Below are 17,564 nucleotides of genomic sequence, written 5' to 3'. Positions count from 1 at the left end.
TCCCCCCCCCCCCCCCCCCCCCAAAAAAAAAAAAAAAAAAAAGAACCACTCAAATAACAAAAAAAAAAGAAAGGAATTAGATGTTTAAAAAGAAAAACGACGACAAGAGAAAAGGCTGATCTGGCGAGTACGTGTACAAGTACGAGTAGGACACTCAAACACAATAAAAACTAAACAATAAGAATAAAGAGTAAAAAAATAAGCAAGATTATTCTAACTTGCCATGGTATCATGTAAAAAAAAAATAAGACTACAAAAAAAAAAAACATCCTTCCTAGAAAGAATAAAGGAAAAAGAAATAACAAGGGTAAAAAAAAAAAAAAGTGTCTGCTCGTCGAGGTGTATCTGTGTGTGTAGATGGAAAAAAAAGAAAAAAGAACAGTGCTAGGACGGAAAAAAAAAAGAGGGAAAGAAATGAAAGAAAAACATGGTACCATATATACACAAATATATATATATAAAAACACACATCTTTTCCCACATGTTTCTTCTTTTTTTTTTCTTTCCCCTTTTCTTTCCGTCCTTTTGGACGCATGTTAGCAACGAAACCTTTCTCCCAACTATATATTCTTTTTTTTTTGTGATAGGCCACCATCCCCATTTGCCCTGATCCGTTGCCCTGTCCCGACTTTCTATGGTGTGTAGGTTTTTGTTTCGGCGAAAAAAAGAGATTGTAGGAGAGTGTATGAGAGTGAGTGAGTGAGAGAGAGAGGAAAACGAAGAGAGTAGAAGTGGGACATGAAAGGAAAAAAGGTTAGTTCAAAGTGCATGAGGTGAATAATCCAACATCGTGCAGACATGGAGAGCATGATGAGTCCCCCTTCTTGGAGGGGTAGAGGAAACAAGGGGGGGCATACATATACGCTGTATATGCTGCCTTCTATAAGCCTTTTTTCTTTTCTTTCTTCTTTGATTCAGTATGGGATGTGAGCGTCACATATATAAAAGTGCTCTCACTCCCTGTTGGTTGAAAGTCGACGCTTCACGCAAAAGAAACTCATCGGCTATGGTTAGCATGAGCAGCTTGCAAAACTAGACACACATAATCAGCACTTCCACACAATGACAAAAGCCAAGACGAGCAAATCATACCATGCAGCACATTCATCTGTCCGGTCCTATCCTCGCACGCCAGCTGGATGCCCGTGCCCTCGACAAAGTCCAAGACTACGCTGTTTGGCAGCTCCTGCGCATCCACGTCCGGCGTGACGGGCTGTCGAAACCCGCTCATGTGATACTTTCTCGTCCCCACCGCCACTCGGCTGCTCTGCGTCGGCAGAGCGCTGAGGAGGATGTAACCCTTCGAGTCGAGGCACAGGTTGCGTCGCTTCCACAGCAGGCTGTCGGGGAACTGGACGTTGACGTCTCCCAAATCTGACACGATGGATGCCTCGTCGGAGCCGGTGGCGGGAGCCCCGGAGGGCTGTTGTTGTTGTTGTTGTTGTTGTTGTTGTTGACGGTTCACGCCGGCATGATTGCTCTGCGTACGGCCGCTTTCGTCTGCTGAGGGGGCTTTATTCGTTTTGCTGCTCTTGGACCCGGTGGAGAAACTGGAAAGCTTACGCATAAACCGCCCGGCGCGCGAAGTCTTCCTCTCAGAGGACTTGTCGTCGCCCGAGAACGAATCTTCAGTCACGCTGGAAATGTCGCGGTCAAAGGTGATGGAGCGGCGACTGCTCATGGACAGGCGGTGGCTCGCAGTACTAGGCGACTGGGTTGTTGTCCTAGAAACTAAGGCATGGCGCATGTTAGTCGAGACAGTGACAGTCTTTCGCGGGTCCTTGAAGAACCCCTTTACCGCATTTAGCGAGGATCGCCTACCCATGTCGTCCTCGCCGCCGCGTTCGAGAGATCTGGACCGTCGTTCTGATGAGCCTTGGTCGCCTCGGTGGTGGTCGAGCGGCGACTGGTAGCCGTAGTCAGAGGCGTCCTTTGGTGGCAGCTCGTACCCAGACAGCTGGTCGCGAACAATCTTTGTGGTGATGGCGACGGACTCGGGCCGGCCTCGCGACTGGGTGCCGGGCGCCAGGCCCGACGGCGGGCTCGAGGCAGAGGCGGCCAGCGGCTCAAACATGGACACCCGACTGACGACGGATCCCGACCGCTGCAGGCGCACTCTGCCCTCGAACAGCGCATCGTCGGGCTGCGACGGCGTCGGCGAGGCGGCCCGTCCCTTGAGGGACTTTGTCCTGTCCACGACCGACGGCGGCCTCGACGTCTCCCGCTTCTGCACCGCGAAAAAGGTCGACGACGGCCGCTCTCGACTGACGGGCCGCGACTGATCACCTGATGTGGCCGACAGCTTCTCGAGCGCCTTGATGCGCTGCGAAATGCTGGACCCGACGTTGGGCTTCATGGTGGCGAGGCTGGCCGACTGCTGCTGCGTGACCTTGTGTAAGAGAGCTGCGCCCGAACTCAGAGAACGCGCCGAGGACTGAGTTACATCTGTCGGAGCGATCAAGTTGCCACGGACAGGATTGGAGACTGTTCGAACGGTGTGTGCCTGTGGAGCTCTGGCGCCTAGCGGCCCATTGGCAATGGGAGCGCTGGGGAAGACAGGGGTGAGCGGAGATTTGGTGGCCACCATTGGCTCATTGTCGTGCTTCTGCGCGTCGTCGTGGGCGGCCTGGGTCTCCTGGACGAGGGCATCATCGTCATTGTCATTGTCACTGTCACTGTCATTATGGTCGCCAAGATCGGTGCGGATCGGTGCCAGCCTGCCAGCCGCGCGTTTGGAGCTGCATCGCCGTGGCTCTTGTTGTTCTGGCTCTGTGTCGTCTTCGGGAGCGCCCGTGTCGCCGGCCGTCGTCGCTGCTGCAGGCGTTTCGATTGGAATTGCCTCATCGGACGGGTCCGTCTGCAGGAGATCCGCCTCCTCCATGGCGGTTGTTTGTTTGTCGACTGAGTGGTGCCTCGAGAGGATGGATGTGGATGGTGGAGAAGCCTCTGCTGCCTCTAATTCCCCTTTGTCCGTTTCCGCTCCCGTTGCCTGCGCAACATCGCCAGGGGTCGCACCAGCACCGGCATCAGCACCAGGTGGTAAAATCTCGCCTGCGCCAGATCCCATGCCACTTAATGAGGCGGTCGGTGGGGCCCTCGACGTCGGAATATTCGCCGACAGCTTTGAAATTGGCACTGCAATCCCTTTTTTCTCCTTTTCATTTTCGGCCTTGGCCGATCCCTTATTAGCAGCCCCGGCAGCAGCAATCTCAATCTCAGTCTCATTGGACTCCATTGCCGCCGAGCTGCCAGTCTCTCTCGTTTGCATTGTCGCCGTCGACTCATCTTTCTTCAACAATGATGGTTCAGCGGCAGCAGCTGCAGTGATGACAGCTGCGGGCAACAACGATCCCGATGCATCAACCTCTGCGGCCCGGCCCTCATCCTCCGATGCACTGGGCGCTGGCTTCTGAGCCTCCTCATCCCCCGCGGTGCCATCTTCTACTTCATCTGCATCCTTCGCATGAACCGTCTCGTCGGTCGAGTCCGAAAGCGAAGAGGCGCCCGTCGACTCATCGCGCTCCGAAGAGAGAACTGCCGGCGACTCTGACCGAGTTCCCTCGGACACTTCATCTATGTGCACAGACGACGAGAGGCTATCCAAAACCACGCCCGAATCCGCTTGGCTGATGGAGGCTGTTCCATCTTCAGCCCCTTCGCTTTTTTGCTTCTCATCTTCTTGCGCGTTTGGTTCTTCAGCGTCCGGTCCGTCATTATCATCATTATCATGGCTTTCAATAGCGGCATCCACAGCGTACTCCATATCCGTGATTGTATTCTTATCTTCGGGGCCTGGTGCATCCGCTCCAGATTGCTCTTGCTCCTGCTCCTGCTTCTGCTGTTCCTGCTGCTTCTTCTTCTTCTTCTCCCTAAGCTTCATGGCCTTCATCAGCCTGGCCTTCTCAGGAGTAATGGTAGGCTTAGTGGGCGCCGCGGGCACAGACAATGTATCGGCCCGTGGCCCCGTGCTCGTAGTCGGTCGTGAGGCATCGCCAGTGATTCCTAATGAGTCCTCTGGTGCCGGCGCCGTAGTAGTAGCATCAGCAGGTGGCTCCATCTCTGGGATTTCCTCGTGGATCAAGGACGCAGAATCTCCGTCCTTCCCTTTTCCCTTCTTCTGGCCCTTCCCAAACAGCTTGTATCCGGCCGGCAGAGATGAAACCGGCCTAAAGTTTCCAGCCGTCTGTGGCTTTATCGCACCTTCGGCCGCGGGTCGGGCGGCGAGCTTCACCTTTGGTTTGCTCGTGAGGTAGTAGTTGTAGCTGTCGGTCGTATCGACCGATCTCGTAGGCGAAGGCGGCGCGTCGGGAATGCCTAAAAACTTGGGGACCTCAGAGGTAGTGGAGGCTGCAAACTTGCTGTGCTCAGGCGAAGATGCCAGCTCAGAGTTGAGCTTGACCTCGTCCCCCGCCGTAGATTGGCCGCCAGGTGTCCGCGGCCGGCCATCGTCGGATTCCAGCACTGACTGCCGCTTGGAAGATCGTTGATCCTCTTCCTCCTCCTCGGCAATTTCCACCAAGCGTCGTCTTCGCGAGCTGGTGGATGATGCCGTAGACCCAGATGCCGCATGCAAGGAGCAGGCTGCAGATAGCTTCGTGTCTCTCAGTTCGGCGGCCGTCGAGATTTCGAAGATGGTATCGTACGGGGCAAATCGTTCGCAGACGGCGTTGAAGTGCACGGCAACTCGAGCTAGTCGGCCACAGTTAGCATCCTATGATGATTGCGACGCAGATCACCGCTGATCCACAGATGGGAGCAAAGGCGTGAGCACAAAGAGCTGACCTTGTATAAGCCGAGAGCAGTCTTCGGGTAGGTATTTAACAATGACGTTCCTCCTCCGGTACCGCAGAAAGCCATACAACGGGCTTTCTTCCTCAAAGCCGGCAATGGCATTTCGAATCTCGACGATGCCCCCATTTCCCTTCTCCAGCAGTTCGACCTCGTCGCGACTCGAATACTTGAGCAGGAACCTATCGATAACACGAGCAAAGGCCGGGTCTCAGCAAATGGAAATCTTATACAGCACTTGGATTGGGGGAGTGGACCATGCATACCATCCTCCAGGCTCAGCAACGCCAGCCTCATGCGCCTCTACAATCTTGGGATCGTCTAAGCCGTTTAGCGACATGTTTGCTCGGATGTGGCTCCGATTTCTATGGTTCGATCGCTTCCGCCAACCAGCTCGGCCAAGTCCAGCTCAACCCAGAGGTTACCTCGAAGAAAGCCGGAGGGGGAAAGGCGATGAATAAAGAGCGACAAAAAGAAAAAGTCTTTTCTCTTCAAAAATGAAGCGAGAAAAAAAAAAGAATATCAACAGTAACGAAGGACTGAGAATGGAAAAAAAAAAATTAAAAATTGCTGTGCCCGCGGGCAAACAAGACACACTCGGCGCGCTGCGTCGGCTTTGCGAGCGTGCTACCACCAATACTCAGGGGCAAGATGCGACAGCGATGGACATGGAGAGGAACGAATCGGATCGCGACGTGGGGGAAGCAAATCGTATAACCTTGAGCTTGCGGCCTTGGAAGCTGTCCTGGTAGGGCAAATCGAGAGCCCGTCTGTTCAGGATGGGGAGATGCAAGGAATGTGAGCTGGAGGCCGGAGCGGAATTACATCGAGCTTCCAGTCGCGGGACCCAACTCTGGCACAACACAACGCTGTCTGTCTGACTGTCACTCTTGCTTGGCTGCGCAAAACAGAGGAAAAAAACCGAGGCCGCGCTCTGCAGGTCGCGAGATCGAATGTGCCTGTGCCTGAGCCAGAGTCCACTTGTTGCTAAGCGCCGCGCCGCAGATACATGGAGGCAAGGGGGGTCTAGACAAGGCAATGCAATGCAAACTTGGTGCCACCCACACAAAGACAAAGCACAGACAGACCAACTAACTGCCAGTCCGCATCAGAGACGAGACAGAAAAAGAGATTGTCGGCCAGCTTTACCGCGCCATTGGATTGGACTGGATTGGATTGGATCGGACAGCAGTCGAATGATAGTCCTCGTATCGTACAATACAAGGCCCAGGCAAGACGCGTTCCAGCCAAGGCGCGGGGCCCACGACCACGACCACAGCACTCTCGACAGCCGGGCATTCCTCTTCCTTGCCGTCCATGTTTCTTCGAGTCCCGGTTGGCTTAAGGGGGTTTAGCTGGGCCATTCAACGAACCCCTGCAAGCTCCCCCCCATCCCGGAAAACCAGGGGTCTCTCGACGGCCAGCCAACCGCGTGGGTTCGCTCACGGCAGAAAGCGCTCCGTATTGGACTTTGTCTTCATCAACCGGCGACCGGGGGGGATCCCCATTTCGTTAATTTTTTTTTTTTGAAATGAGCTCGGGCCCCCCCTTGGCACAAAGACTCTCGTCCAATAGTTGCGCGGTTAGTGCCACGGCGTTCTTGTGGTTGAATGGCGATAAGCTGCCCCGTTGGCTTGTTGTAACCGACTGTTTGTTTGTTTGTTTGTTTGTCTGTCTTGCCACCGTCATGATGTTATGCCCGTACCGAACGGTGAGAGTGCCGATCCATCTTGTTGTCATCACAGCCGGATTGATCGCATCGTCCAACAGACAACAGACAAGCATCGACTCCGATCCTGCAAGTGCCGTGTGCCGTGGCTGGGCTTCTGAAACGCACGTCGTGCAGCTGCTGTCTGCACAAAGCCCCATCGTTACCCATAAACTGGCAGTAGCATCACTAGTGGAGGCCCGACCGCGTCTCCGGATAGCTGGTGCAGCTGTGGCTGTTTATTGGTTCGTCCTGGCTGCCACAAGTAAAATGAAGCAATTCGTCAATTGGATGGGCCAATGTTGACGCTGCTTTGTTTGTACGCAATCACTTGTAGGAGATGATTGTCTTCTTTCTTAGTCATCTTGGCCGGATCCTACGGAAGGAACAATGTCTGGGAGCCTGTCTTATATCCCACTGCCCGATTCTCCACCATTATAAGCAAGGAGTGCGAATATTGCAGTATTTTACAGTAGCGTGGTGTCAAGTGAACACACTCCGTATGCCGTCCATCCTCCTGGTACCCCGACTCCATAGACACGCTCCATTGTATCCTGCCCTTGGAAGATAACTCTGCCTTTAAGCATCTTCAAGGCAAAGAGAAGCTTGCACATCAACACGAGGCAGAAACATAGAGGCAAAATCACCAGCAACAACAGCCAAGAACCGATATAGTAGTGTACTCGATATCGATAGTCTTGCATTCCGCAAAAAAAACAGCCCAAACAACGTCCGCAATCTCTTACATACAGATACAGGTAGCGTACAACACCTGGCCCGGCCGTCTTAGTCTTTGTCCAACCGTACGCACACCGCCCCATGAGACATCAGCCTCGTCACCGTCTCGTCTCGTCTTTCTCTTTCGTAGTATATCAATGCTTAAGCCAATACGGGTCCCCAAAAATCCATCCACGCTGCCGTTCCGTCGACTGGATTCCTCCACTGCTTGCTTCACCGCGTGTACTCTGTAGATCTGGGCCGTATTTGCCACCACTTCCACCCCTGCGTACTCCAGTTGGAGGCCCGTCCAAGAGGCTCAGTTGCGACTGCTAGACGGCCTCTGGCTGGGCAGCAGGGGTGTGTGAATCCTAGGCGTCTGCAGGCTCCTTTGATTCGGGTTTTGACTCTTGCGCGGTAGAAGTAGCAGCAGCGGCAGCCTCGACCGGGTTTTCGGTCACAGCCAACTCGGGGCTATCATCCCCTTCAATAGCAGTAGGCTCTTCAACCAATGCATCACTCAAGCTCGTGGGAACAAATCCCTCCTCTTGCGCGGCAACGGCGTCATATCCACGTCCGCTATTGCTGGCTGACACGCCCACGGCCGGGTTTTTGCCCTCGGCGATCTTCTGCTTAGTGTCCGAGATAATCTTGTCTACCTCGCTGACCTTTGCCGCGGTGCCGTTGTTCGGCTCGGTTTCGGTATCCGAGCGAGCCGGGTTGGTTTGGCTCTGTGCAAGAGCCTCCTTGTCGAGTCGCACAATCATACACGACAAATTGTCCGTACTGAATCGGTTGAGAGCGTGGTCGACTAGTAGTTTCGAGCCCTCAATCGGATCGTGAACGTCTCGGACGAGGTCAACGGCCTCTTGATCACTACATACATCCCATAGCTATTCACTACAAGTCAGCACATCTTTCAAGACAATAATCCCCGTCACGTCAGCAGACACTCACCCCATCACAAGCAATAATGATAAACTCGTCAAGGTCATGTTGTATGACCGTCTCCGTGGTGTATGGGTGGCCAGTCACGAGATCCTTCATATAGGTATCTCCAAGTGCTCTGGTGACAGCCAGGACTCCGTTGACGCGGTTGTTGAGGATGAGACCTCCGGCGTTGGCAATTCGCTTTCCTTCGTTCTCGTCGCTTCCCTTGTGATCGTAGGATAAGCGCAGGGCCTTGCCGTTTCGACACAGGATGATGCGTGCATCTCCCACGTTGGCCGTGTACAAGACACGCTGTCGACTGGCCATTCCCCTGAGCTTGGCGGTGATGGACTCGCTAGGAACCGCCTGCGACGGTTCTGACGAGCCATCTTTTTCCTTTTCTGATTCTTGCGACTTGGCCAATACCTTGCCGGCAGCAACGTTTGCGGCAGCCGGGGCAATGGCCAGGGAACCGGTGACGGATCGATCGCTGGGCACGCGGTCCTCCCAGCGAAGAACCGCAACGGCCGCCGTGCAGCCGCTGTTCTTAAGCGGGAGCTTCTCAAGCTGGGCGTCGACGGATGTAAATGTCATGTCCAGGAGCTCGGGAATCGGCATGTTGGGGTGTTTTCGTATCATGTCTTCTAGAATAATGTGAAGCTTCTTGCCGCACCAGTCCGCGGCGAACGTGCCGGCATGGCCGTCAAAGATGGCAAAGTAGCCGTTGTCCGACTCGGAGACCTCTTTCTGAGCAGCAGCGTCCTTGTCGTCCTTACCGGACTTGTCCTTTCCGGCAGATGCGTCGACCGCGGGAGCCGGCGTGTCCAGCAAGTTGTAGAGAAAGGCATGCGTGTCCTCCATCGTCCGGCGGCATTTCTTGTTCCTATCTTCCCAAACACCGACGCGGAAGGTGGACTTTGGCCCTGGGACCGAGTCGCCGGCCGAGTTGTTGTGCTGGCCCTGGGGCACGGCGAGAGCTGGGTCCTGCTTCCCGAGCTTCTGGAGCGGCGTCTGAGCGCCTGCGTCGGATCCCGAGCGGCCAACCTGGGAGAAGTTGAGCGAGTTCCTGGCCGAAGCTAGCAGGCTGCTGGCCTTGCTGCTGACGCCACTACTCCTGCGCTTCTTCTCGCCGGTATCCTGTCGGGTGGGAGGGCTGCCATTGCCGCTGCGCTTCTCGCCGCTGGCCGCCTGGTCCGCGTTCTTGATGGGCAGTGCAGACGCCGCGGTCGGGCTGCCCTCGGGAGAAGGTGACTTGCCGTCGCTCTTGGAATCGTTTTCAGACTTGGCCGCCGACGAGTTGCTGGAGGCTCCGCCAAACATTCTATTTAGCAGACTTCCTCCGTGAGAGGAGAGACTGCGACGCTTGTTACCGGCCAGTTTGTGGAGGAGGAGGAGACGTCCGGAGCCGGAGGGGGGATGCTGGAGTTGGTTGATGGGAGTCGGGTTATTGATGGGCGTCGCAGAGCCAAACCGAGACCAAACAAAGGGCGTTGGGGCTGTCGAAGGCGTCGTCGTCGCGGGGCAGCGGGTGGTCTATCGCACTCGTGGGGGAACGAAGGGGATCAATGATGCAGCGTGATTGGATGGTCCAGGCGCCTAGTGCAGCCGTGATTCGATGCGAATTCCAGGGGATGTCTAAGGGGCGTCGCAAGAGTGTCGAGACTGTGCCGGTGAGCTTGCAGGACAGGACGAGATGGATCAAAGATCAGAGCGTTAGGTTACTATTTTAGAGTTGGGGCATTAGGAGGGGGCATGGAAATGGATTGATGACATTGATGGGCGGGGACAGCGGGGAGCGTCAACTGGAAAGGCATCAATCCAGCTGATGGATGCTTATTAGTGCTTGTGGTTTGCGGTGACAGGGCCCTGTTGATGTACTGGGCTGCACTGTAGAGCCCGCCTGGTGCTAGTAGCTTGAGCGCTACAGGCAACATCCGCGTTGCGCAACGATGAGCTTGAGGGGAGGAGAGAGGACACGGTGAATCACACCCGACATCACGGGCTTTGTCTGTGGCAACTTGGAGTTGAACTTGTGCTCCAAGGCAAACATTTGACGGTAGACAGCAGCTTTGCCTCTTGATGACGATGATGACGACGATGGGATGAGGGAGCGGCGACATGGCATGTTCATGTTCATGTCCGGGCCAGGGTGCGGATATTCATGGAGCAGAGAGCGCCAATGCAGTGCATGTACATACCAGACGACACAGGTCCCGTTCTGTTCTATTTATCGAGTAATCAAATGGTGGCTCGGATGAATGAATCGTCACCCCGGAGGTAAGAACAAAGATGAGACTTTTGTTCTTCTCCGGTGATATCAAAGTATAGTACCTAAGAATAGGTATGCAAGGAAAAGGGCAAAAGCTGATCTGGGGGGGGGGCTGGCAATGCTGCATTTTGAGCAATGGGATCAACTTTGCTGGCGTCTCCAGGCCGCCCCATTAGCGCCTCCGGGGATGATTAGCCCAGCCCGTCCACTGCAGCAAAGCACCAATAGGCTGTGCTACCCTTACATGGGCATCCAGGCGCATCTCAGCGAGCTCTCACGTCACCTACCTGAATCCAGACAGCACATCCATGTACCGGACAGTAATATCGGCCGCCTCCCTGCTGCGAGGCCACCAAATCCCAGCGCTGCCTGTGCGCCCGCGAGTCCCCAAGACGCAGACATTGAACCTCGAGACAAAGGCACGAGAAACTGCAGCTCGGCGACATTTTGCTGCCAGGCATCCAAATGGAGGCGCCAGATTCGAGGCGGCGGCTTCGGCGCTCTTAGTGGACGCGGGGGAGCTTTAGCGCCTCCATCAATGCCTTATGTTGCTTAGCAGCCCTGCGTGTCCACTTGGTCGTGTTGCTTTTCTTTTCCTCCGCATCATGTCCTCCGAGTAGGTACTGTGTTGATCCTGGTAAGGCCGCCATCTCCGAGCGTGGGAATCACCGAGGCCGCGGAGGAGTCGAGCGCAGCTGGCTGTACACGCGTGGGATGGATAACCCGCGTTGCCTACGAGGTGGTGACCAAGGTATGCGGATGATTAGTACTACTCCAAAAAGTACTCAGCCTTGACAAAGACACTACAGGTACTGAGCAGCTACAGCGGCATCAAAGAGCCCTCTCTGGCCAATCATCGTAATGGATAACCTCTGCGTGCGTAAATATATCTGCAAGTGTATGCTTCAAATCATAATGGCCATCAACACCTCTTGCGCCCAAAGAGAAAACGTGACACGGCTCACTCCCATCTAAGCCCCCTTCACATATATATAATAACATGCTCCGCTGGATGATCCCGTGTGGTATCATCGTCGTTTGAATCATCTGGATCCCTCATCAAAGAGACATTCGCCCTCATTTCTCCCTGTGCTCAACGGGATCTGGCAGGTTCCGCCGGGAAGCTATTCCAATGCTTCTCATTCATTATTTCGTTCGCGGATTCGTCATAAAGTAGTAGCAGCAGCCGGCTACTTTCGAAGGCTGTCGAGTCGGGCCTGAAGGTCATCATCGACCGGGTCGCCGCTACCGCCTCCGGCCCCAACGGCTTGCGCAATCTTGCCCTCGGACACGGCAGAGTTGCCCAAGGCGGTTGGAGTCTCCCCGAGCTATTGTTCCATCGGTCAGTCATGTTGCGCATTGGGCCTGGTGCGGGATAGGAATATAACCTTACAGCCTGGTTCAGGTCGATGCCAATCTCTTCCAAGACTTGTTCAACAACCTCGTCGCCTTCTTCTTCGATTCCAACATCCATGGCGTCATCGACAGCGTCATCCATCATCTCTTGCCTCTGTTCCATAATGTCGTTTTCGCGTTCGAACTCCATGGCAATGCGTTGGAGCTGGGGGAGGTTCATGGACCTGTTCATGCTGCCCAATGCCATCGTGGCACCCTTCATGGCCTGCATCATCTGCTCGTTTGTTCGATAGGTCTGGCTCGCCCGTCAGTATGCGCATATCGCGGTTTGTTGTCAGCCCCGAGCAACGTCATACCTGAAGCCGCAGGGAGATCTTTTGCAGCTGGCTGCGCATGCCGTAAAACTTCTCAATGTACCGCCGTGTGCGCACCAGGTCCTTGGCTTGGATCTTGCACGCCCCCATCTGCCCATTCTTGGCGCTCGTCTTGATCTGCTGTATCAGCGTCTTCTCCTGTTTCTCCAGCTTGACGCGGGTCTGGTCGAGTTCGCGAATCGCCTTGTCGAGCATGCGCTGGTTCTTGCGTAGACGCTCGGCCGGCGTCATGCGCTTGCCAAAGGCCCATTCGAGGATCTGCATTGGAGGTCGAGGTTAGGTGCCGCTACAGATAGGCATAGGCATTGCCCTCACATTCATGATGACGACGGCTGCGTCTTGCGGAGAAGCGACTGTCGCAGAGTCCTGCTTTTCGGATGGGGAGAATAACTCGGGCGACGGATTGAACGAAACAGAAATTGAACGATGAAGCGGACAAGAACTGGGTGATGGTGTATCTGCCTAGCGGAGTGCCCGAGGAGCGACGTCGTCTGGCATGTTTGCGTTGCTAGTCGGGACTGGGACGTCAGTTCGGCCAGGAAGCACCGCCATGTACCCCCACGGCAGTTCGCGGGCGTGAAGATACTTGCGCCGTCAACGCCCGGCTTTTGGGGCCCGCGATAAGATAGCGCGTGCCTCCCGAGCTTGTGCCGAGGCACTAGGCCAATCAGGGCAGCTTCGTCACCGGGGGGCGCGAATTTGCTTAAACATCATGCAACCTTTTTACTTGACGAACCCCATCCAAAGCCCGACCCTCGTGCTCCTACCCGATCTTTCGACCTTTTCACATCATCCGCATTTCCTGCATCTCTGCATCTCTACCCTTTAGTTCACCCTTCAGCTCGACAATGCTGTGTACAAGCAGTCCTTGACCAGCATGAGCCAAGAATACTACAACGACAAGGGCAAGGCGCCCGCCAGCCGGGACTCGGACGATGCCGACCTCGATTCCGCTGGCCCAGCCGGAGCGCGGCCCAACTACATGACGGTCGGCAACGGCACCGCGTCCGAGCACGCCGCTCGTCTCCAGAGCATGCTGGACATTGATTCGGGATACGGCGGCAGCATCATGGGCGACGAGCCGGGCATGTGGGACGTGCAGCCCCATGGCCACCAGCGACAGTCCGGAGCTATCCACCAGCTGTGGTACAACTCCCAGAGAGCCACGCTGGGCCGATCAATTAACAAGGTGCTGGATCTGCTGCATGGCCTTCGCGAGATGAACGCCGTGTGGCCTGCGCACTACCCGTCGGTTCAGCGAGCCGAGAAGATGGAGTCTGACGTGCCTCGTCCCGGCATCCTGCACTCGTCGACCATGGAGGACATCACGGCCAGGTCCGCCCAGGCACCGCCGCCCATGCTTAGGAGAGCCGTGACCAGTCTCGAGGATGCATCGGCCGAGTCCAGCCAGGCGGCCGAGACTCGTCCTGCAGCAGAGCCGCGGCTCGTTTCGCCACAGATTGCGCAAGAGTTTTCGGTGCTGAAATTGGATCTCAAGCTAGGAGCTCTGCACCAGGCCGAGCTGGTACACTCGCTGGAGAAGGGCTCCATTGCGTCGCTTCTGGATGGAAAAATCAGCTCCAGCATCAAGCATCTCGTGTCTCTCCGCGAACGTATCGAGGACAAGTCAAGCAAAGTACTCATCACAGGCGATCTAAACGCAGGCAAGTCGACGTTTTGCAATGCCCTTTTGCGACGCAAAGTGTTGCCCGAAGACCAGCAGCCTTGCACTGCCATCTTTTGCGAGGTGCTGGACGCTCGAGAAAACGCAGGAATCGAAGAGGTCCACGCAGTCCACAAGGAGATGATTTACAACCGAAACGACGAGTCGACCTATGACGCATACTCTCTTCAGGAGCTGGAAAACATTGTGATTGACAATGAAAAATACGTCCAGTGCAAGGTCTACGTCAAGGACGTCAGAACAATTGATGAATCCCTACTCAACAACGGTGTCGTTGACATTGCCCTCATCGACGCTCCAGGTCTAAACTCTGACACGACCAAGACGACGGCCATCTTTGCTCGGCAGGAGGAGATTGACGTTGTCGTGTTTGTCGTCTCCGCGGCAAACCACTTTACGCAGTCCGCCAAGGAATTCATCTGGGCTGCCGCTGCGGAGAAGGCCTACATTTTCATTGTCGTCAACGGCTACGACTTCATTCGAGACAAGGAGCGATGCCAGAAGATGATCCTGGATCAAGTCGCAGGGCTGAGCCCACGTACACACAAGGAAGCCTCAGAGCTCGTTCACTTCGTTTCTAGCAATGTCATCCCAATGGCGCCCTCGCCCCCCGGCGGACCGAGCGGCGGAGGCGGCAGTGGCAGCGGCGGAGGCGGTGGCGATGATCCCGGCGATGACAAGGGCAAGGATTCGGACAAGGTTCGAGACTTTGAGAAGCTCGAACAGTCTCTCCGCAGGTTCGTTTTGGAAAAGCGAGCTAGATCGAAGCTTGCTCCCGCGAGGACGTATCTGCTCAACATCCTCAACGATGTTGGGACGTTGGCCACGGTCAACCACGAGGTGGCTCAGTCCGAGTTCGACCGAGTCACCCGGGAGCTCAAGGAGCTTGAGCCCCAGATCCTAGCCAGCAAAAAGGCGCGATCCGAAGTCGACGAACAGGTCGTCCACAACATTGAGGAGACGTGCAAGGACATTTACGATCACACCCGAGGGCAGCTCAACGCCGCCATCACCTACGCCGGAAACACCAAATACGACATCCCATATCCCGGCCTCTTTGGCGCCTACGGATACGCCGACGACCTCAAGGACGCCATCCTCTCCCACATTGCCGATGCCGTCAACAGCTGCGAGGACTACGCCCGAGCCTCGACGGTCAAGGGCGTCAACGCCATCAAGCAGCTGGGCTTGCTCCACGTGGGCGACGAGTTCCAGAATCTTCACTTCCGGCCAGACGTCATGTTCCGCCGGAAGAAGGATGCCCTTGCCCGCCAGGTGGACGTGCCCACTGAGTTTGCCGACTTTGTGGACTTTTCGACCTTGATGCATAGCCAGGAGAAGTTTGCCGGCACGGGTATGGCCTTGACCATTGCCGGCGCTGTCGTGCCTCGCATGCTGGGAATGAATTCCTGGGTGGACCACGCCATTACCGCAACGCGCATCCTTGGTAATGATAACCTTCGCAAGCTCATCCTGCCTGGCATTGTCGTTGCCGGTATGTAACCCCCGATCCCCCTCTTACTACAGTTGTAGGCGTTTTGCTAACTGATTCCCCTCTAGCCATTGCCGCATCGGCATATGTACTTCAGCAGATCCCCAACTCTCTCCCCCACCGGCTGGCCAGGAAGATTGAAGCACAGCTCGCCGAGATTGACTACGTCCACACCAACGCCTCCCGAATCTCGGGATCGGTCCGCACCGTCCTGCGCATGCCCGCCGACAACCTGCGCGTAGGCCTCGACCACAGCGTCAAGGACCTCAACAAGAAGCGCGACGAGACGGTCAAGGTCAAGGGCGAGAGCGAGCGAGCCTCCAAGTTCTTCCGGAAGCTGGTTGGCGAAAGCCAGGTCCAGAAGAACATGGTTGAGGGCGTGGACCTCGATACGCCGCCGCAGAACTTGCACTGAAAAAAAAATGAAATTGAGGCTTTTTATATAACGCGTGATGAAACGAATTAGATTGGGACTCATGATGCCTTGTTTTTTTTTTTTTTTGACCTTTTGGCGTTTACAGGATTTATGGAGATTGAAAACAAAGGAATGGGCTACGAAGTGCTGTTCTTGAGGAAACGGGGGTGGTTTTAAAAAAAAATCCATATACCAAAAAATTGGTGGGCGGCAATGAAAATGAAATGGGGAATTCTGTGGATGGAGCTACAAACTCTGCTCTCCTCTAGTCCTTTGTACCTGGTTTTCCTGTCTATAGCATAGCCATAGCGTTATGAAGTTTGCGTATCGTTGGTAAAACAGTTGATATAGCGCAGTTTTCTAGTTTTTGAGTGTGAAAGAATGGGAATATCAAAAAGGGGGGAGAATGGCACGTTGTTCTGAGCAAAAAAAGACGTTGTAAATCTATCCAAGATGACTGTGATGTATGGGGTAGTTTCAAGAAAATAGACGTTCCAAGTTTATCCAGGATTGTGGTAATGCATGGGGTTGTTTTCTTGAGGTGTGAAATCGTACAAGTTCAAGGCCACATGAGCTGTCGTAGCCTCTCCTTTTCGAGGTCGCCTCCAAAGATGTGGTCGATGGGTTCTCTGGCGAGGGCGCGGATTTGGGAGTCGTCAAGGCGGAAGTGTTGGGCGACGAGGCGGTATTCGTTGGATAGGGGGCTGCCGAAGATGCCTACGTCGTCGGTCTGAGCAAATCCGTCAGCCTTTTTCCCCTTTGATGATACATGATGTCGCCTTCAAAGGATAAGATGGGGGCGGTGATGGAACGAAACGTACTCCCAGGGACACCTTGATACCCTCGACGGCCGTCCACTCGCCGAAATGATGGCCCTCGAAACCACTCTTCACCATGCCCGCCTGCACATTGCAGCTCAAACACAATTCCAGACACAGCTCGTCCTTCCTTTGCGCAATCGCTCGCTTCGCATCTTGGTCCTCGCAAATCACATGTCCCAAACGATGCGGTCGCCAACCCAACAACGTCTGCAACTCCGCTTCCGAAGCACTGCTCTCCGCCTCCGCGAAGTGCAACGTGATCCCCAGTCCCGCCTCCCGCGCCTTTTCAAACAACGGCGTGAAAAGCGCGACTTGACCCCCCGGACGAGCTGCCGGATCACCACAAAGATCGAGACCCACGATGCGGCTGGGTAGAGAAAGCGCGAGGTCGAGGATGGAGGAGGCGGTGGCGAAGTCGTGGCGTCTGTCGATGGAGAGGATGAGGCGCGTGTGGAGAGACGGATGGGAGGTTTCAAAGGAGGAGATTGTGTCGAGGAGGATGGAAATGTATTGAGTGGTGGAGAGGAGGGGGGTTGGACGGGGAGTCGTGCGGAGTTCGAGGTAGATTACGCCGTCGAGGAGGAAGGATTGGAGGACGGAGAGGGTGGCGTGGCGGAGGGAGATTTCGTCGGTGAGGAGGGCGTAGATGTATTTGCTGAAGAGGGGGAAGAAGCTGGTCGAACGTATATATATATATATATGTATGTATCAGGATATTTGTGTTGAAGTTTGAGAAGAGGATGGATGTGTGGTTTACGTTTCGAGATTGTAATCGTGTTTGCCCTCTGGGATTACGAGGAGAGGATCTTGCAGGTCTGTTTCTTTGGCGGCGGACTTCTTGAGCCATATCTCGTGGAGGGTTTGGCGGGAGATGCTGCCTGTGAGATGAGCGTGAAGCTGGAGATGTGTGAGCGAGCGATGATTCCTTGCTTTTGGGGGGATTGGAGATGAGAGGGGATAGGGGGGTTGGACCTCGATTTTGGGCAACGCTATGAAATCCATGGCTTTAC

General features: G+C 55.0%; 5 protein-coding genes across 5 annotated transcripts; 1 reads left to right on the top strand and 4 right to left on the bottom strand.

The window, feature by feature from the left end:
- Positions 1 to 997: 997 nt before the first annotated feature.
- Triagg1_10734 (uncharacterized protein) lies at positions 998 to 5,128 on the bottom strand (the record flags this gene model as incomplete). The annotated part of the gene is made up of 4 exons (XM_062894838.1): positions 998 to 1,032; positions 1,093 to 4,689; positions 4,783 to 4,970; positions 5,055 to 5,128. 4 exons carry the CDS (start codon positions 5,126 to 5,128, stop codon positions 998 to 1,000), a joined length of 3,894 nt encoding a protein of 1,297 aa, XP_062750317.1.
- A 2,456-nt stretch (positions 5,129 to 7,584) lies between these two features.
- Triagg1_10733 (uncharacterized protein) lies at positions 7,585 to 10,193 on the bottom strand (the record flags this gene model as incomplete). The annotated part of the gene is made up of 4 exons (XM_062894837.1): positions 7,585 to 8,106; positions 8,171 to 9,562; positions 9,615 to 9,778; positions 10,133 to 10,193. The coding sequence occupies 4 exons, from the start codon at positions 10,191 to 10,193 to the stop codon at positions 7,585 to 7,587; spliced, it is 2,139 nt and encodes a 712-aa protein (XP_062750316.1).
- Positions 10,194 to 11,602: 1,409 nt separating this feature from the next.
- On the bottom strand, positions 11,603 to 12,406 carry Triagg1_10732 (uncharacterized protein; the record flags this gene model as incomplete). Its single annotated transcript, XM_062894836.1, has 3 exons — positions 11,603 to 11,740; positions 11,806 to 12,063; positions 12,125 to 12,406. 3 exons carry the CDS (start codon positions 12,404 to 12,406, stop codon positions 11,603 to 11,605), a joined length of 678 nt encoding a protein of 225 aa, XP_062750315.1.
- A 613-nt stretch (positions 12,407 to 13,019) lies between these two features.
- Triagg1_10731 (uncharacterized protein) lies at positions 13,020 to 15,733 on the top strand (the record flags this gene model as incomplete). Its single annotated transcript, XM_062894835.1, has 2 exons — positions 13,020 to 15,321; positions 15,387 to 15,733. The coding sequence occupies 2 exons, from the start codon at positions 13,020 to 13,022 to the stop codon at positions 15,731 to 15,733; spliced, it is 2,649 nt and encodes an 882-aa protein (XP_062750314.1).
- Positions 15,734 to 16,292: 559 nt separating this feature from the next.
- On the bottom strand, positions 16,293 to 17,556 carry Triagg1_10730 (uncharacterized protein; the record flags this gene model as incomplete). Its single annotated transcript, XM_062894834.1, has 3 exons — positions 16,293 to 16,490; positions 16,555 to 17,209; positions 17,312 to 17,556. The coding sequence occupies 3 exons, from the start codon at positions 17,554 to 17,556 to the stop codon at positions 16,293 to 16,295; spliced, it is 1,098 nt and encodes a 365-aa protein (XP_062750313.1).
- Positions 17,557 to 17,564: the final 8 nt, after the last annotated feature.

This window comes from Trichoderma aggressivum (genome assembly GCF_033847375.1).
Source record: "Trichoderma aggressivum f. europaeum strain CBS 100526 chromosome Unknown scaffold_083, whole genome shotgun sequence".
NCBI lineage: Eukaryota > Fungi > Ascomycota > Sordariomycetes > Hypocreales > Hypocreaceae > Trichoderma > Trichoderma aggressivum.
Note: the sequence above shows the minus strand (reverse complement) of the source record. Positions and strands in the feature narration are given on the sequence as shown.